The sequence below is a fragment of the Zootoca vivipara genome, chromosome 4 (genome assembly GCF_963506605.1).
Source record: "Zootoca vivipara chromosome 4, rZooViv1.1, whole genome shotgun sequence".
Taxonomy (NCBI): domain Eukaryota; kingdom Metazoa; phylum Chordata; class Lepidosauria; order Squamata; family Lacertidae; genus Zootoca; species Zootoca vivipara.
In genome coordinates this window covers 97,371,136-97,389,500 of record NC_083279.1, presented here as the reverse complement: position 1 = coordinate 97,389,500, position 18,365 = coordinate 97,371,136, and the positions used below count along the sequence as shown (strand labels likewise).

Here is an 18,365-nt window from a genome sequence, read left to right as displayed (position 1 = left end):
AAGCGCCATTAAGGTAAGATGGGGGATATGCAGGAGAAATGATTTTGAGGCGATATGGAGGGTGCTTGTATCATTTTGTACTGTTTAAGGGTCAAACCAGGCCTAGGCAAACTCCAGCCCTCTAGATGTTTGATACTACAATTCCCATCATCTCTAGCTAACAGGACCAGTGGTCAGGGATGATGGGAATTGTAGTCCCAAACCTCTGGAGGGCCGGAGTTTGCCTATGTCTGGGTCAAACCATGGCAAGAGGTGTTGAAATTTTGGGAGGTTGGATAGCGGCAACAGAATGGTCTCTGTGGTGGGGTGCACATTTTTATTTTATTTATTACTTTGCCAAGATAAAATAAAATAAATAATGCTGCTGGGTGGGGTGGGGAGTACAAGAGCAGGCCAGGACATTTTTACGGTCAGTTGGCAACCCACCCTTTGGTTTACACAAAGTGATCAAAGAACAAGAACAACTCAAAAAACAACACAAAGCAACAGCTTCCCCCCCACCTTTGTTTCAATGTCTTCTTCATTACTTATCCTGCTTCCGTACTGCTCTGCATAGGTGCCAACTCCCTGGGGCTCTGGGTGCCCAAGCACAGGGGCGTAGCAAAGGGGGAGCGGAGGAGGCGGCCCGCTTCCAGCTACGTCTTTTGGGGGCAGCGCGAGCGGTGGCGACACCCCGCTACGTAGCGCGCATGCGTCATACATAGTGACGCTGCGCATGCGCGCTACGTACCCTGTTTCTCCTATTTTAAGACGTAGTCATAAAATAAGCCATAGCAGGATTTTTAAGCATTCAAGGAATATAAGCCATACCCCGAAAATAAGACATAGTGATAGGCGCAGCAGCAATGCCAGCCGCGGCAGGAGGAGGAGGGAAAAAAAGACATCCCCTGAAAATAAGCCATAGTGGTTTTTTTTTTTGAGGAAAAATAAATATAAGACGGTGTCTTATTTTCGGAGAAACACGGCAGTGACACCCCACCCCCGGGTGCACGTCATGTTTGCCTCTCCGGGTGCCCGAGCGGCTTCCTACGCCACTGCCCAAGCACCCACAAAATTCCCCATGAAGGGGCTGGGCACCCACAAATTTCTATGCCAGCGATATTCACGCTGCATGGCCCCTCATGGCCCCGGGCCCCCACGGTCGCAGGGCCAAGTTGGCATGGTCACGGGGCCAAGTTGAAAAAGCTACAAATAATTAAAACCGGGTTGCTATCTTTTCCTTACTGGCTCTGCTCCTTTGCCTTCAATGGCAACCTGGCACATGGACGATGACCACTTCATTTCTGCATACAGTGGTACCTCAGTTTATGAACACAATTGGTTCCGGAAGTCTGTTCATAAACTGAAGCGTTCATAAACTGAAGCGAACTTTCCCATCGAAAGTAATGGAAAGTGAATTAATCCGTTCCAGATGGGTCGGCGGCATTTGTAAACCGAAAATTCGTAAACCTGTGCTAGATTGCTATTAAAGGGGCAGGGGAGGCTTTTAAAAATGTATATCCCGGTTTGGATTCAGACAACCTGTTATCTCGACCAGATCCGAGCAACAAGAGGGTGGCGAGGAATGTCCTCAAGTACGAGAATCTGCTGCTGGTGAATCCCAAGAGTGGCGACGAAGGGGGGTCCCTGCAGAGGCCAAACGTGACCCAGCTGGAAACCAGAGATATTTATGAGAAGCTGTGCCAGACTCTTGGGTCTCAGGTGGGGCCACAGAACAGGCACGGAATCCGACCTTGGTGTTTTGTTTTTATGACATAGTAACAGGGCTGAACTTCAGACGTCTTCTAAAAGTCAGGTAGTTCTTTATCTCCTTGACATCTGATGGGAGGGCATTCCACACGGCAGGCACCACCACCGAGAAGGCCCTCTGCCTGATTCCCTGTAACCTCGCTTCTCGCAGGGAGGGAACCGCCAGAAGGCCCTTGGAGCTGGACCTCAGTGGGGTGGAACGATGGGGTGGAGACGCTCCTTCAGGTATACAGGACCGAGGCCGTTTAGGGCTTTCAAGGTCAGCACCAACACTTTGAATTGTGCTTGGAAACGTACTGGGAGCCAATGTAGGTCTTTCAGGACTGGTGTTATATGGTCCCGGCAGCTGCTCCCACTCACCAGTCTAGCTGCCGCATTCGGGATTAGTTGTAGTTTCCGGGTCACCTTCAAAGGTAGCCCCACGTAGAGGTGCATTGCAGTAGTCCAGGCAGGAGATAACTAGAGCAAGCACCACTCTGGCAGGTCTGCGGGCAGGGAGGGTCTCAGCCGAAGTACCAGATGGAGCTGGTAGACGGCTGCCCTGGACACAGACTTGACCTGTGCCTCCATGGACAGCTGTGAGTCCAAAATGACTCCCAGGCTGCGCACCTGGTCCTTAAGGGGCACAGTTACCCCATTCAGGACCAGAGAGTGCTCCACACCTGCCTGTCCCCCCAAAAGAGTACTTCTGTCTTGTCAGGATTCAACCTCAATATGTTGGCCACGATCCATCTTCATCCGCCTACAGGCACTCACACAGGACCTTCACTGCCAGGGCCGTCTTAAGCAAATCTAGCGCTGTGGCGCAAAGGTCCCACCGGTGCCCCCTCCCTTTCCCCAAGCTGCTCTCTCTCACCCTGGCTCAGGGTCCCCAGCACCACCAGCCCAGGCTTCCCATCGCCCCTCACCAGCTGCGCGGTGTCCCACTGCCAGGTCACACCGCCGACCCCTCTCCCCAGCTCCCGCCACCTCCCTGGCCCGGAGGCCGCATGGCCCAGCCGCCGCCATCTGCACCGGAGGAAACAAACGTAAGCGTTGAATTCCGGGTCCTGCAGTGCACCGCTTGTTCCCCGGCTGGCTGACCGGTCCACCGCTGTCTCCGCCTGCGCTCCCAGCGGCCGGAGGAGCAGGAGGTGGTTGCCACGCCGCCGCCTGTGCCCCGGGAGTGGTGGTCGTGGGGTGGCGGATGTGGAGGAGACCCACTCAGGAGCCGCTCCCGCCACCACCGCTCCCGCAGGCGATAGCGGCTTGGCGGGCAGCGGCTGAGGGGATTCCCGCGGCCAAAGAAGAGATGGTGGCAGCGGCGGCAGCGGAGCCATAGGGCTCAGACACCAGCTGTCTGGCGGGTACAACAGCGCCCCTGGTAGCCAGGCACCCTGACGCATTGCGCCACCCAGCCCAGGCCTAGAGACGGCCCTGTTCACTGCGTTCACTGGTTCTAACTACTGGGCTAGGGCCTTTCGCCTATAACTTGGTGCAATAGACATTGGTCTATTGATGGCTGGTTTGCAGGTAGGTTCCCTTGCATCACCCTCTCTCTCTCTCTGGTCCTCCTCCAGCCATCCCAGTATCAGCAACAACACCTCTACTGCTCCTATGAGACCAATGGGAACCCCTTCCTCATGCTCCAGCCTCTCAAGAGGGAGATTGTCCACCGGCAGCCCCACATTGCACTCTACCACGACTTTGTCAGCGATGCCGAAGCAGAGAAGATCAAAGAGCTTGCCGCTCCCCGGGTAAGCAGCTTGGGGGTATTGGGGCGGCAGGAAATGGGGTCTTGCAGGGCCGGCCCGTCCACGAGGCAGACGGAGGCAGGCGCTTCAGGCGATGGAACCGAAGGGGCAGGCCTGCTGCGGAAGCGGCTGCAGCAGTGGCTTCCAGGTTCTGGCAGGACCTCGCAAAAGCCCTGAGAGATCTTGCGGGGCTCTTGCCATATCTTGCCAGAGTCTGGAAGCCATGTTATGTGGGGTCGCAGGGCAGCACCTTCCAGCTTCCTCTCAGGTGGCGAAACAGGACGGGTCACTCCTGGGCTCTCGCATCGTTGCGCACTCTCCCTGGGTCAGCCCCGATCTTGCTAGGAGGTTATCTGTCAAGCACGGAGAGCTCCCCTCCCTCTTCAGTAGCTTCACAGTTTAACGAGCAGTTGATCGATTTAAAGTCCTTTTATTACAGCATCATGTTGCAAGCACAAATACTCCTCTCTCCGCAAGGAGAGCAGTTGCCTGGTCTAAACCCTCCTTCCGACTTCTGCAGCAAGAAGAGCACCAATGGGAAGTCTCTCCCTTCCTCTGCCTCCTTTTGTTCTCTGATCTGTTTGGACCTCCGAGTCCGGGGTGAGGTGGGTTCCCCCACACTCTTGATTGATGTCTCGCCCAGCTGCCCCCTCCCTTCTGGCTCCCTTGACATTATCTCGTAGCTGGGTAACTCCTCTCTGAGCTGTTCAGCTTCTGTGTCTGTCTTTATCTCTGCTTCTGGAAACACTGGAGGGGGCGGGGAGGGGGGTTGAATATTCTCCCTCCTCTTCCGAGAGGAGCTGATCTGCCTGTAACTGCATTCCCCAATCTTCAGATCGAGACCATTCCCTAACATTAATATTACAAATACCAAAAGTACATTCTAACCAGGTTAGTCTGCTGGAAAAAATTTCCCCCTCCATATTATATTATACTAGCAAACTCCCCCCCCAAAAGGGACCACCCCAGTTTGCATCCCCAACCCGGCTTTGAACAAGAGGGCGGAAAACTTCCTTTTTGGTTATTGGGGTTCCTTCAGCAGACGAGAAAATTAAGCTTAGAACAGGCTTCCTCAAACTTGGTCCTCCAGATGTTTTGACCACTGGTCCTGCTAGCTAGGGATCATGGGAGTTGTAGGCCAAAAACATCTGGAGGGCCGAGTTTGAGGAAGCCTGGCTTAGAAGTTGCCACCTCGAGACAGGATCGAGAAGGAGGAGGAGGAGGCGAGCCTGCGGTTCAGCCAAAACGATTTCTTCTCCATCCAACATCCCAGCCGGTTGCCTCGGCAACCGCACAAACAGGCCCACATGGAGATTATTAACCTAATCCACGGCACGGACAGGACATCGTTTTTGCGGTTCTCCTCCTTCCCAAGCCCAGACAGCACTTGGCTCTGGCTGCCGATCCATCACATTTCCTCCTGGCAGCTTCCAGACAGCCTGGCATCTCGGCCGAGTGTGTCATCATCGCCGCGATTCTCCGGGCTAGACGCATTTCCACTGGGTGGTTTGCGCCTAACAACTGCCGAGGGCTGTTTTCCTTAACTAAATGCAAAAGGCAAAGGCAGACAATAGCATTTCAAGGCAGCTGAAAAGCGTCTTGAGAGTGCTTCTGGTTGCCAGGAGAAACAGGTGGCTCCTTCACCTTTAACAGGTGTGGGGCCTTGTCAGAGCATCTGTTAGGAAGGCCCCCAGGTTCAATCTCCAATGGCAACTCCAGGCACAGCTATGGGGATGTTGTGGGTAGTAGGAGAGGATATATTGATTAAATATTATCCTTCCTAACTCGCGCTAGTGAGTCACACGTCTATAGCAGAGCTCATTCCCCTTTACACAGCAAGAAACTAGTTGCAGATTCGTTTGAATTTTGTTAGTTAAGCAACCCATTCTGGCATTGGGGTATATTCCTGGTAAGACCCCTGAGGTTCCCTCCTAAAAGAATAAAGACACAAGAGTCTTCCTTATAAGTAATGGAAAGGTTACTCATATTCAGTAGGATGGGTCATAAAAATTTTTCCCCCGAAAATGTTTCCTCCCTTGATCTTATAATCAAGGCATATTTTATTATTTACACAAAATGTAAGCATTTAATACAATTTATACCAAATAATTAAGTATAATGTGATGTTTTGACGCAACACATAATATGAGTGGCGTTTTATTGTTTACGTTTACTTGTTTAGTACACCGTTTGCTTAATTGTTCCATATACTTTTTTCAAAACCATTGGTTTCTCATGTAAATTATCAACATGTTTTATCTTAAATAAATAAATATTGCAGAAAATAATAGTATGCAGCTATTATTGCTCTACATAAAACCTAAAATTTGTTTATTAGTTCACAATTTAACATACTGAGAATTAAATGAGTCAAATTCCCTTGTTTTTATCACTCGTAGTGAGGCACAATTTCATTACAATTCTTCAGATAATCCTGCTAGTGATGTTAATTGCTTACAATAGTCTTTCAGATATCGTATAAATTTACTCCAGTCCTTCTGCAGTACTCGATCGTCCTGGTTTCGGATTTTTCCTGTCAGCTTCACCAATTCTGCAAAGTCCACCATCTTCAGCTGCCACTCTTTAATTAACTATTATTTTTTAAATACTTTAATGAGCTGTGCTTCTTTGTTTCTCAATTTGACCCTTTTACATGGTTTTGTATGTTTTATGGTATTTTATGCGTTGTGAGTTGCTGTTTCTTTTACTGATTATAGATTGGTAATTCTTTGTTGTTTAGTTATTATTTGCTGGTGTTTAATTTTACTGTTTACTATTCAGTTCTGGTGGATTGTTGAATGTTGCTTTGTTTGATATAAGCTGTTTATTTTAAAGTTATTGTGACTTTTATATCGGATCAGATAGTTGCTACTAATGTCTGATGTTTTATTATGTTTTTATGTCTCGGAAGCCACCCAGAGTGGCTTAGGGAACTCAGCCAGAGGGGCGGGGTATAAATGAAATATTATTATTATTATTATATATTTTTATAACTCAGTCAAATATCAGAAGCAAAGCCTCTCCTGCAGGGCCGTCCCTAGGCCCGGGCTAGGTGGTGCAAGGCGCCAGGGCGCCTGGCCATCAGGGGCGCAGAAGGCGCGCCGAACGCTGGTGTCTGCCTCCGCGCGCCTCTGCTGTTGAGCGGCTTCAGGCCGCTCTCCAGAGGCGCACTGGCCTGGGGCCGCCTGAACAGCTGAGAGGCGCAGCGCGGCGGCCCCAGGCTCGCGCTCCTCACACGCCTCCGGAGAGCTGCCTGAAGCCGCTCAACAGCTGAGAGGCGCGGAGGAGGCAGCCCCACGCTCACGCTCCCCGCGCGCCTCCTGAGCTTTTGAGTGGCTTCAGGCCACTCTCCGGAGGCACACAGGGAGCGCGAGCCTGAGGCTGCCTCCTCCACGCCTCTCAGCTCCCCGCGAGCCCCTCTTGCCCGCCTCACTCACGGGGGGCGCCGGAGGGATCTTAGCACCAGGGTGCCAGATATGGTTAAGACGGCCCTGCCCTCCTGTCTCCTCTCTGCTCCAGATTTGCCACTGCAACCTCTTGCGTTTCTCTCTGTGTCCCCCCCCCCACTCCAGTTGCAGAGGTCGGTGGTCGCCTCGGGAGAAAAGCAGCAGAAAGCAGACTACCGGATTAGCAAAAGGTAAAGTCTGTTGTCTGTTGTTAAACCACAGAGCCTAGGGCTTGCCGATCCGAAGGTCGGCAGTTTAAATCCCCGCGACGGGGTGAGCTCCCGTTGCTCGGTCCCAGCTCCTGCCCACTTAGCAGTTTGAAAGCACGTCAAAGTGCAAGTAGATAAATAGGTACCGCTACAGCGGGAAGGTAAACAGTGTTTCTGTGCGCTGCTCTGGTTGCCAGAAGCAGCTTAGTCATGCTGGCCACATGACCTGGAAGCTCTCTACGGACAAACGCTGGCTCCTTCGGCCTTTAGAGTGAGATGAGCACCGCAACCCCAGAGTTGTCCGTGACTGGACCTAACGGTTAGGGGTCCCTTTACCTTTTAAAGTCTGTTGCTAGCCACACACAGAGATCACGGAGAGCATTGCTTGATGCGCCAACGGATGTGCAAGGAGCTGGCTTGCATGAAATTTTGGGGTGCCTCCAGGGATCCCCCACACCGCAGGGTTAATGTTGCCAACCTTCTTGTCACGTTTGCAGACTAAATAAATAAAAACATTTTATGCCCTAAATTTCCTTCAGCCCGCTGTTTTTGCAATATTCTTTGCTGAATAATAATAATAATAATAATAATAATAATAATAATAATAATAATAATAATGTAATTTGTCACTGAGAATCAACACACACACACACACACACACACACACACACACCCTACATCCCAAATAAACTTTTTACAATCCCTAGGCTTTGAAAAAATGTATCTTCTAGTTCAGGGGTGGCCAACTTCAAAGAGACTGTGATCTACTCACAGAGTTAAAAACTGGCAGTCATCTACCCCCTTTTGAGGGGTTCAGGTCAAAGTTGTTAAGCTTTTTTAGGGAGGAGGAAGGCCCATTTTTAGGGTTCAGGCCAGAGCTGTTGAGCTTTTCTGAGGTGGGAGGAAAGCCCTCTTTTTTGGGGGGGTGAAGGGCTAAAATGTTGAGCATTTTTTAGGGGAGCCAAAGTTGTTGAGTATCTTTGGGGGGAGCCAGTGATCTACCAGTGATCTACCACAGACGTCCAGTGATCTACTGGTAGATCATGATCTACCTGTTGGACGTGCCTGTTCTAGTTAAAATCTGCCTGCTGGCTCTCCTAAGCATAGCTGCCAAGTTTTCCCTTTTCTCGCGAGGAAGCCTATTCAGCATAAGGGAAAAATCCCTTAAAATAAGGGATAACTTGGCAGCTATGCTCCTAAGCTGTTTGCTGCAGGATCGCTCCATGCAATTCTTTGCTGGTGTAGTTTATTGAAAACCATTTATAAACCACTTGGTGCTTTTAAAGAATCTTCTCTGCACTGTGCCCAATGCAAAAGATAATAAGCAATAAAACTAAAGTACAACAGTAAAATAGCGGCATAGATGCATGTTTTATATTTTATGTTTTATAGAAGAATTTTATCGCGTTGCAAACTTCCTCTATGAGTTGTGCAAATTGCTCTTCTGAATGATGCTTTTTATAGGGTAGGCTGGGCATGAGGCTGGGGATGGGTTTACAGAACCATTGGGACAGTGGTCCAAAAAGTTTGGGGGCTGCTACTAAATGTACATGGGCTTCCCCCAAGATCCTTTTTTCTAACTGGAGAGGCTGGGGAGTGGACCAGACGTTCTGTTTGGTGAAGCATTTTTTCTGTTGCTCCAGAGAAGCGGACACGGAGCAATGGATTAAAACTTCAAGAAAGAAGATTCCACCTAAACATTAGGAAGAACTTCCTGACAGTAAGAGCTGTTCGGCAGTGGAATTTGCTACCAAGGAGTGTGGTGGAGTCTCCTTCTTTGGAGGTCTTTAAGCAGAGGCTTGACAGCCATATGTCAAGAATGCTCTGATGGTGTTTCCTGCTTGGCAGGGGGTTGGACTGGATGGCCCTCGTGGTCTCTTCCAACTCTATGATTCTATGATTCTATGATTCTATGATTCTATGAAGCTGGCCCCTTCTGCATGCCAACCAGGTGCTCTGCCACTAAGCAAAGGCATTTCCCCTGGAATCTGAGCAAGCAATCTAGAGGTGAATAGGTCAAGATCAGGCCTCCCCCATCTCCCTAGTACGCTATAATCCAGGTTTCTATTCTTCTGCAAACTGCCAGAGGGCAGGATTTATAGCCAGCAGCTGCGTTTATCATTCCAGGCTTCCTAGGCTGGGAAAAAATGACTTCACGAGTCTTCTTGCAACGCAGAGCTAGATATGGAATTTCCACACAAAGGATGGCGGAGACATAGGCTGCGGTTGCAGAGCAAATATTTTCCGAGATGATCTCAGCGCTGGGTTTTGCAATCTCGGTTTGAGAGACCCCCACTGACCGCTGGAATTCCATTCTCTGCAGGGTGGGGGGGGCTTTGAATTATGCTTGGATGAACGGGCGATTAACTCTTCCATCACCTCTGGCCCCGCTGGGAAAAACAGAAGGAACTTGGCTTGAAACGCAGCGGTAAAATGAACAGAATCGGACGCCAGTGAAGATATTTTAAATCGATTAATACTCTGGCCTCATCTGCGCTATGCATTTAAGAGCAGCGCTGTAACACTTTAAACCAGGCACCCCCAAACTCGACCCTCCAGATGTTTGGGGACTACAATTCACATCATCCCTGACCACTGGTCCTGTTAGCTAGGGATGATGGGAGTTGTAGTCCCAAAACATCTGGAGCGCCGAGTTTGGGGGTGCCTGCTTTAAACAGCCGTGCCGCCGCCCCCAGGAATCCTGGGAGCTGTAGTTTGTTTTGGGTTCTGAGCAGGCGCGCTGACTCCTAGGGGGCCAAGGCACTTTTGGGCCCCTCCAAGTAGTTTTGTGAGCCCCCTCGATATTCAGGGGGCGTTGGGCTCTTCGCAGCATTGCTCTCATAAGGTCACGGCATCGTGCAGCATCGCGAGGGGAAGCAGGACATTCTGGGATCAAATCAGAAACCAGAAACAGGGGGTGGGGGCGGGACCTGCTATAAATAAGTCATTCATTAGATCGTTATAACAAAAGGGGGGGAAGCTATGTAAAAATCACATAGAAAAGTTTTGTGCTCTACAGCACCACCTGGTGTCGCGTGTTTATAACGCATTTAAAACGCTGGTTTGTTTATTTTTTACTAATGTAGCTGAGTCCCAGGATGGCTTCTGTGAATCTGTGGCTGCCCCTGGAAAATAGGGACACTAGGAGGGTCTAAGATTCATTGGATTTATTGGAGATCCATCCTTGGCCCTGAACTTCCTCTCTCTCTCTCTCTCTCTCTCTCTCTCTCTCTCTCTCTCTCTCTCTCTCTCCCTCCCTCCCTCCCTCCCTCCCTCCCTCCTTCCCTCTCCCTCTCCCTCTCCCTCCCTCCCCACCCCGCCACAACTGCACTTCTTTTTTTCCTTTTTTTAAAAGTCGTGGTAATTCTATTCTATTCTATTCTATTCTGACAAAGTAATAATCATACATAAATTAGAATGAAAATGTGCACCCCACCACTGGGACTATTCCATTGCGAACTATCCAGCCTCCCAAAATTCAACACCTCTTGCCATGGTTTGACTTGCCTTTCCATTTTAACAGTACAGTCGTACCTCATGTTACGTCTGCTGCGGGTTACGTCTTTTCAGGTTATGGATGTGCCGAACCCGGAAGTCCTGGAACGGGTTACTTCTGGGTTTGGCGCGCGCGCATGCGCAGAAACACTGAATTATGTCACACGCGTGCGCATGCGCAGAAACACTGGATTATGTCACACGCGTGCGCAGACACAGCGCTTCAGGATGCAGCCTTTTCATGTTGCGAATGGGCCTCCAGAATGGATCCCGTTCGCAACTAGAGGTACCACTGTACAAATTCTACAAATATCTCCTCAAAATGCATACAGTCATACCTCGGTTTAAGTACGCCTCGGTTTGAGTATTTTCAGTTTAAGTACTCCACGGACCCATCTGGAACGGATTCATCCACTTTCCATTACTTTCAATGGGAAAGTTCGCTTCAGGTTAAGCACGCTTCAGGTTAAGTATGGACTTCCGGAACCAATTACACTCATACCTCGGGTTAAGTACGCTTCAGGTTGAGTACTCCATGGACCCATCTGGAAGAGATTAGTCCACTTTCCATTACTTTCAATGGGAAAGTTTGCTTCTGGTTAAGTACGCTTCAGGTTAAGTACAGACTTCCAGAACCAATTGTGTACTTAAACCGAGGTACCACTGTATTCCCAGTCTTACCTTAATGGCACATGTTGTTGTTTAGTCGTTTAGTCGTGTCCGACTCTTCGTGACCCCATGGCACATGTTAATTTATCATTAATAGCTATATCTCACACCTCTTTATACCATTCTTCCATTTTATATTCTGCTTGCCCCTTCCACTTCCTAGCTATCGTAATTCGTGCAGCTGTCAATGAATTTGTGAGCAAGTCCTTCATAGCCTGCGAACCTTCCACCCCATCATAAATTGATAATAACGCTACCTCTGGACTTTTGCTCAGTTTTCAGCCAGGAATTTCTGTTATCTCCTTAAATACCCTTTGCCAGAAAAATTGTACATATGTACACCGTACGACTGCACTTCTGAGCTCAACTCTTTCCTGCTCGCTGTGCCTTGTTTAGTGCCTGGCTGAAAGACACCTTGGATCCAGCAATCGTGGCCTTAGATCGACGGGTCGCGGCCCTGACCGGCCTCAACACCCAGCCCCCTTACGCAGAATACCTACAGGTGGTAAACTATGGATTGGGTGGGCACTACGAACCCCATTTTGACCACGCGACGGTGAGTAAACCTGTAGCTGCAAAGTCCGGCAGGGCATGAAGGCCTGGAAACGATGCCTTATGAGGAACGGCTTAGGGAGCTGGGCATGTTTAACCTGGAGAAGAGAAGGTTAAGTGTTGATATGATAGACATGTTCAAATATATAAAAGGATGTCATATAGAGGAGGGAGAAAGGTTGTTTTCTGCTGCTCCAGAGAAGCGGACTACAAGAAAGAAGATTCCACCTGAACATTAGGAAGAACTTCCTGACAGTAAGAGCTGTTTGGCAGTGGAATTTGGTCTCTTCCAACACTAGGATTCTATGATTCTACTAGCTGACCCGGCCACGCATTGCTGTCAGCCATATGCCAAGAATGCTTTGATGGTGTTTCCTTTTTTTAAAAATAATAATAATTTTTTATTGATTTTACATAATAAAGAAAAAACATACATACAAAACATATTATCCCCCGCCTTCGAACCCCCCCTCCACAAGCCCCCTCCTGCCACGAGAGAGTCCCATGGAAAGTGGGCAGTCGGAGGTCGTCCATTTTATAATTGGGTTTGTCTCCTTCTTTGGAGGTCTTTAAGCAGAGGCTTGACGGCCATATGTCAAGAATGCTTTGATGGTGTTTCCTGCTTGGCAGGGAGTTGGACTGGATGGCCCTTGCGGTCTCTTCCAACTCTATGATTCTATGAAAGCAGTTTGATATTGTCCGAGAATGAATGAATGAATGAATGAATGAATCTTTATTTGCGTCAGCCATCGGCCATAGCAATAAAACAACAATACGATAAACAAAGAATAGAAATAAAAAGTCAAGTATATAAAATACATTTTAGGGTTTTGAATCAATAGTCAAAGAGTGGACCTTATTCTGAATGCCCCAGCTAAAAACCTTGCAACTTTTGCTTGATCTGCCAAGAGAAAGGCCACTGTGGCAGTGGTTGGGCGACCTGGAATGGACAATGGATAAAAGAGGGGTGATAATCTCATTCCTCAAGTCTTTATAAAGAGTGCGAGGCAGAAAGGCATGCGCCACCAATTCGGTACTGCCATCTCCACAGGGACATAAGTGTTTTTCATGTGGAATCTGTGGAATCGTCCCTCAAGTCCAGCCGAAGGCAATACATTCAATCTTCCGAGAGTAAAAGCGTGCCTATATTTTAGAATTGCTAGGTTATGTACGGTAGATAGGGTGCCAGAGAGTCAAAATGGGAAGGTCTGAGATGGAACCACCTGCATTTTTCTTTGGAAGCAATCAGAGTCTTTCTCTTTTTCTAAATGTCTCTGTTATAAGCATGCATTTCCTGCCTCCCCTTGCCATGAATTGTACATATACATATATACTTGATTTCTTTACAGCATAGATTATTAATTGAATACTTGTTTTCCTGTACAAATCTTTTTCCACCCATGAATTCCCACCAGGACAATTTCTAGTTATCCTCAGTTCTTGTGGTAGATAATCCCAGTTCTGGAAGTCCTAGAACTTGATGAATGCAACCGCCTGGCGTTTCGTAATCAATGAATTCTCTTTTTTTCCAATGCAGTCGAGAAAAAGCCCCCTTTACAGGATGAAATCCGGAAACCGAATTGCCACGTTGATGGTCTATGTGAGTCTTCTTCTCTTTGCTGGGATCTGTGAAGAATTTTGTGGTTTTGCCAGGGAACTCTGTACAGTATATGTTTCAAGAAGGGTAGGGTTGCTTTTGTGTTTTTTGGTCTTTCCATGGCGAAATGTACATTTCCAAGCTTCAAACAGCTGGCCCAGTATTTCTCCTCCAGCTAGATTTCTGCAGTGTAAAAGTTAGGACAAGCATGATTTCAAGATGCTTTTGCAAGAAGCTTTTGTCACTGGGGCGAAGGGTGATTTGGAGACGGAAAAACAGGGTTAATGAGATCTCCCCTGATATTTCTAAATGCTCATCACACAAGCCAAAGCAGCTATTATGTTTAGTTTCTTTAATGGTAGTGAAGATCAGTTCTGCCCATTTTGCAAAGCAGCAAGAGGTGAGGTTGCAGGGAACCAGGCAGAGGGCCTTCTCGGTGGTGGCACCCGCCCTGTGGAACGCCCTCCCAGCAGATGTTAAGGAAATAAACAACTATCTGACTTTTAGAAGACATCTGAAGGCAGCCCTGTTTAGGGAAGTTTATGATGTTTAACAGCTCAACATGGTTCTCCCTGTCCTCTTTTAAACTCCACAACAACCCTGTGAGGTCGTTAGGCAGAGAGATATGGAGAACCACGTACGCCACCTTGAGCCGAAGGATAATGTTGTCCCGTTTCTTTTCCTGCTCAGCTGAGTTTGGTGGAAGCCGGAGGGTCCACGGCCTTCATCTATGCAAACCTCAGCATTCCTGTTGTCAAGGTGAGGTGTGTGTTGTGAACTGAGAAAAAGAGAGAGAGAGGAACAAGTCATCGACTTCCTCGGACAAATAAAATAGAGGCACCTGGGGTTCATCATCCGCCCACCCTTTGGCAGCTGTGCCAAAACACCCCTTTGTGTGCAAGGGGCTGTCTTTTTTCAGCAACTGTTTTTGGGAAACTGCCCCTCTGTGCATGCTCAAAGGAACGGGATTTGTGCATTCAGCTGGGGCCTGGGTTATTTCTCTGCAGACATGCCATGAAAGTTCTTGTTCACTAGGGACGCAGGTGGCGCTGTGGCCTAAACCATTGAGCCTCTTGGGCTTGCCCATCGGAAGGCTGGCGGTTCGAATCCCCACGACGGAGTGAGCTCCCGTTGCTCTGTCCCAGCTCCTGCCAACCTAGCAGTTCGAAAGCACACCAGGGCAAGTAGATAAATAGGTACCGCTGCGGCAGGAAGGTAAACGGCATTTCCATGCGCTCTGGCTTCTGTCACGGTGTCCTGTTGCGCCAGAAACGGTTTAGTCCTGCTGGCCGCATGACCCGGAAAGCTGCCTGAGGACAAACGCCGGCTCCCTCAGCCTGAAAGCAAGATGAGCGCCTTTGACTGGACTTAACCGTCCGAGGGTCCTTCACCTTTACCTGTTTTCAGCACGTTTTTTCAGGGAAACCGCCCCCTGTATATGCTCAAAGGAACGGGATTTGTGCACTCAGCTGGGCGCCTGCCGCGCTGCAAAATCTGGAGCCTGGGTTATTTCTCTGCAGACACGCCATGAACATTTTTATTCTCTGGTCCCCTTTCCAGAATGCGGCTCTCTTTTGGTGGAACCTTCGCAGGAACGGGGAAGGGGACGACGACACGCTGCATGCTGGCTGCCCGGTCCTTGCCGGAGACAAATGGGGTAAGGAGCACAGCTTAGCCGTGCCATGCAATGGCACATCACTTCCTGGTGCAAGAAGGAAGGAAGCGACAGGGTTATCGCAAATACCACTGCTCTGGTAAAGAAGGCCCAGCAGAGAATATATTTCCTCAGACTTTTAAAAAAGGGCAAGCTGAGAGAGAGACTGCTGGTGTCCTTCTACCGAGGCTCCATAGAGAGCATTCTTACATACGGTATCTGTACTTGGTTTTCCAGCTGCACAGCCATGGATACATAGCTGCCAAGTCCGGGTCGTAAAGATCCGGGATCGGCAGCGCGTGCATGACCGGAAGTTGCGTGACGCAACTTCCGGTGGCGCTTTGCCCTTCTATGGGCACCAGAAAATGGTGGCGCCGGCGCCGGAAGTCGCTTCCACGCATGACCGGAAACGCGTAAAAGCGACTTCCGGCGCCGGCGCCGCCATTTTCTGATGCCCATAGAAGGGCAAGCACTACCGGAAGTCGCGTCACGCAACTTCTGGTCATGCGCGGAAGCGACTTCCGGCACCCGCATTTTCTGGTGCCCATAGAAGGGCAAAGCGGCCCCAGAAAAATGGCCGCCGGGCAGAAGCCAATTAAAGGGAAAATACTAGGATTTTCCACCAAACGGGAGATCGCCGGGAAACGGTAAGAAAAAAGGGGTTTTTCCGGTGGATACGGGATACTTGGCAGCTATGTGGATAGGAAAGTGCTCCAGAAGGTCATAACATTGAAGGGCATTCAATTTCGTTGTACTATGTACAATGACAATGAAGTATCTAGAATAAAAAATAAAAATTAATTCAGCCGTCAAGTTTCCATGCAGGTAGGGGGCTCACACAAAAAAGGCCTTGCCGAGGAGCTCGGTGAATTTCACTGCAGTGTCATCAAAAGCTGGGAAGTGAGATAGACATGATTAAAGAATAAACAATAAATTACTAGTTACAGGTAGGTAGCTGTGTTGGTCTGACGTAGTCGAAACAAAATAAAAAAATTCCTTCCAGCAGCACCTTAAAGACCAACTAAGTTTTTTATTTTGGTATAAGCTTCTGTGTGCATGCACACTTCTTCAGATACACTGAAATAGAAGTGTTCAGTGTTCTGTTTCAGTGTATCTGAAGAAGTGTGCATGCACATGAAAGCTGATACCAAAATAAAAAACTTAGTTGGTCTTTAAGGTGCTACTGGAAGGAATTTTTTATTTTGTTTCAATAAATGACTATTGTTGTTTAGTCGTTTAGTCGTGTCCGACTCTTCGTGACCCCATGGACCATAGCACGCCAGGCACTCCTGTCTTGCACTGCCAAATGACTATTGTTGTTGTTGTTGTTGTTTAGTCGTTTAGTCGTGTCCGACTCTTCGTGACCCCATGGACCATAGCACGCCAGGCACTCCTGTCTTGCACTGCCTCCCGCAGTTTGGTCAAACTCATGTTCGTAGCTTCGAGAACACTGTCCAACCATCTCGTCCTCTGTCGTCCCCTTCTCCTTGTGCCCTCCATCTTTCCCAACATCAGGGTCTTTTCCAAGGATTCTTCTCTTCTCATGAGGTGGCCAAAGTATTGGAGCCTCAGCTTCACGATCTGTCCTTCCAGGGAGCACTCAGGGCTGATTTCCTTAAGAATGGATAGGTTTGATCTTCTAGCAGTCCATGGGACTCTCAAGAGTCTCCTCCAGCACCATAATTCAAAAGCATCAATTCTTCGACGATCAGCCTTCTTTATGGTCCAGCTCTCACTTCCATACATCACTACTGGGAAAACCATAGCTTTAACTATACGGACCTTTGTCGGCAAAGTGATGTCTCTGCTATTATAAATGACTATTATAGAACAATTATAGAACTATTATAGAACAATTATAGAACAATTATAGAACAATTATAGAACTATTATAGAACAATAAATGACTATTATAGAACAATAAATTATTGTTCTGTTGTTACACAGTTTTGCCTTCAAGCGTGGCGAGGGATGCCTAAAAAGGGGCGAACGTCCTGCCATCCAAAATGTGACTCCTGGGCAGCGTTAAGATAAATTCAACAGTGTAAATAAGTTTTGATGGATGGAATAAGGGAGTAATGGTATAGTTTTTGTAGAATATGCAGGGATTTATGATATGTCAAATGAGCCATGGAAAGAGAAGAAGGGAAGTCACTGATATCTGAAGGGTGTAAAAATGAGAACTGTACTTTAAATTGTAAAACAGAAAATTATATATATATATATATATATATATATATATATATATATATATATATATAATTTATATATATAATGTGACCCCTGTTGCCCTCCCTGCCCTGTTTTTTCCGGGCACAATTCAAAGGGCTGGTTATAACTTATAAAGCCCAATATGGCTTAGGTCAAGGTTATCTGTATTTCCCCCTAAGAACCTGCCTGAGTTTTGAGAACTTCAGGGATGCCCTTCAGGGAAGGCGGGGTCTTCTCAGCTGTGACTTCTCCCAGGCAACTTTGGAACTCCCTGCCTGGAGAACTCAGACTGGCTTCCTCCTTGCTGTCCTCCGGTTGGCAAGTGAAGACCAACAGGCTTTGCGGAACTGACTGTTTTGAATGAAAACAGTGTGGTGGGTATCATCCTAATGATAATAATTTTCTTATTTATACCCCGCCCATCTGGCTGGGTTTCCCCGGCCACTCTGGGCGGCTTCCAACAAAATATTAAAAATACAAGAAAACATCAAACATTTAAAACTTCCTTAAACAGGGCTGCCTTCAGATGTCTTCTAAAAGTCAGATAGTTGTTTATTTCCTTGACATTGGATGGGAGGGCGTTCCACAGGGCGGGCACCACCACCGAGAAGGCCCTCTGCCTGGTTCCCTGTAACCTCACTTCTCGCAGGGAGGGAACCACCAAAGGCCCTCGGAGCTGGACCTCAGTGTCCGGACTGGACGATGGGGGTGGAGGCGATCCTACCATGCTACTTTTATCATATTGCTCTATATATTTTATGAGATCTCACATCTATATCTATATATAATTGCTTTTCTATTTAACTTGAAAACATCCAGCTAGAAGTAATAATAAAAACAGTCATAAGAGCAGGAAGAATAAAAGCGCAAGATAATAGAATGATAATCATAATAATTAAAAAATGCTTGAAAAAGAATGAGCGGTGTAAAATATATTCGACAGTGGAATGCAAGGTTCCTATTTGTACCAAACATATCGAATAATCATGAAAGTTGCCAAATAGACTCATATTTAATTGTTTTTTAGTTACTGCTTTTTCCTCTCTGTGT

At 48.0% G+C, this 18,365-nt stretch overlaps 1 protein-coding gene across 1 annotated transcript in view; it reads left to right on the top strand.

Annotated features, from left to right (window-relative positions):
- P4HA3 (prolyl 4-hydroxylase subunit alpha 3) overlaps nucleotides 1-18,365 on the top strand; it is a 41,283-nt gene that overhangs the window by 20,558 nt on the left and 2,360 nt on the right. The window contains exons 6-12 of the mRNA XM_060274043.1: nucleotides 1,538-1,701; nucleotides 3,309-3,485; nucleotides 7,055-7,119; nucleotides 11,698-11,857; nucleotides 13,391-13,453; nucleotides 14,141-14,209; nucleotides 15,011-15,107. Coding sequence (XP_060130026.1) covers nucleotides 1,538-1,701; nucleotides 3,309-3,485; nucleotides 7,055-7,119; nucleotides 11,698-11,857; nucleotides 13,391-13,453; nucleotides 14,141-14,209; nucleotides 15,011-15,107 — 795 coding nt within the window. The remainder of the gene's footprint in view (nucleotides 1-1,537; nucleotides 1,702-3,308; nucleotides 3,486-7,054; nucleotides 7,120-11,697; nucleotides 11,858-13,390; nucleotides 13,454-14,140; nucleotides 14,210-15,010; nucleotides 15,108-18,365) is intronic.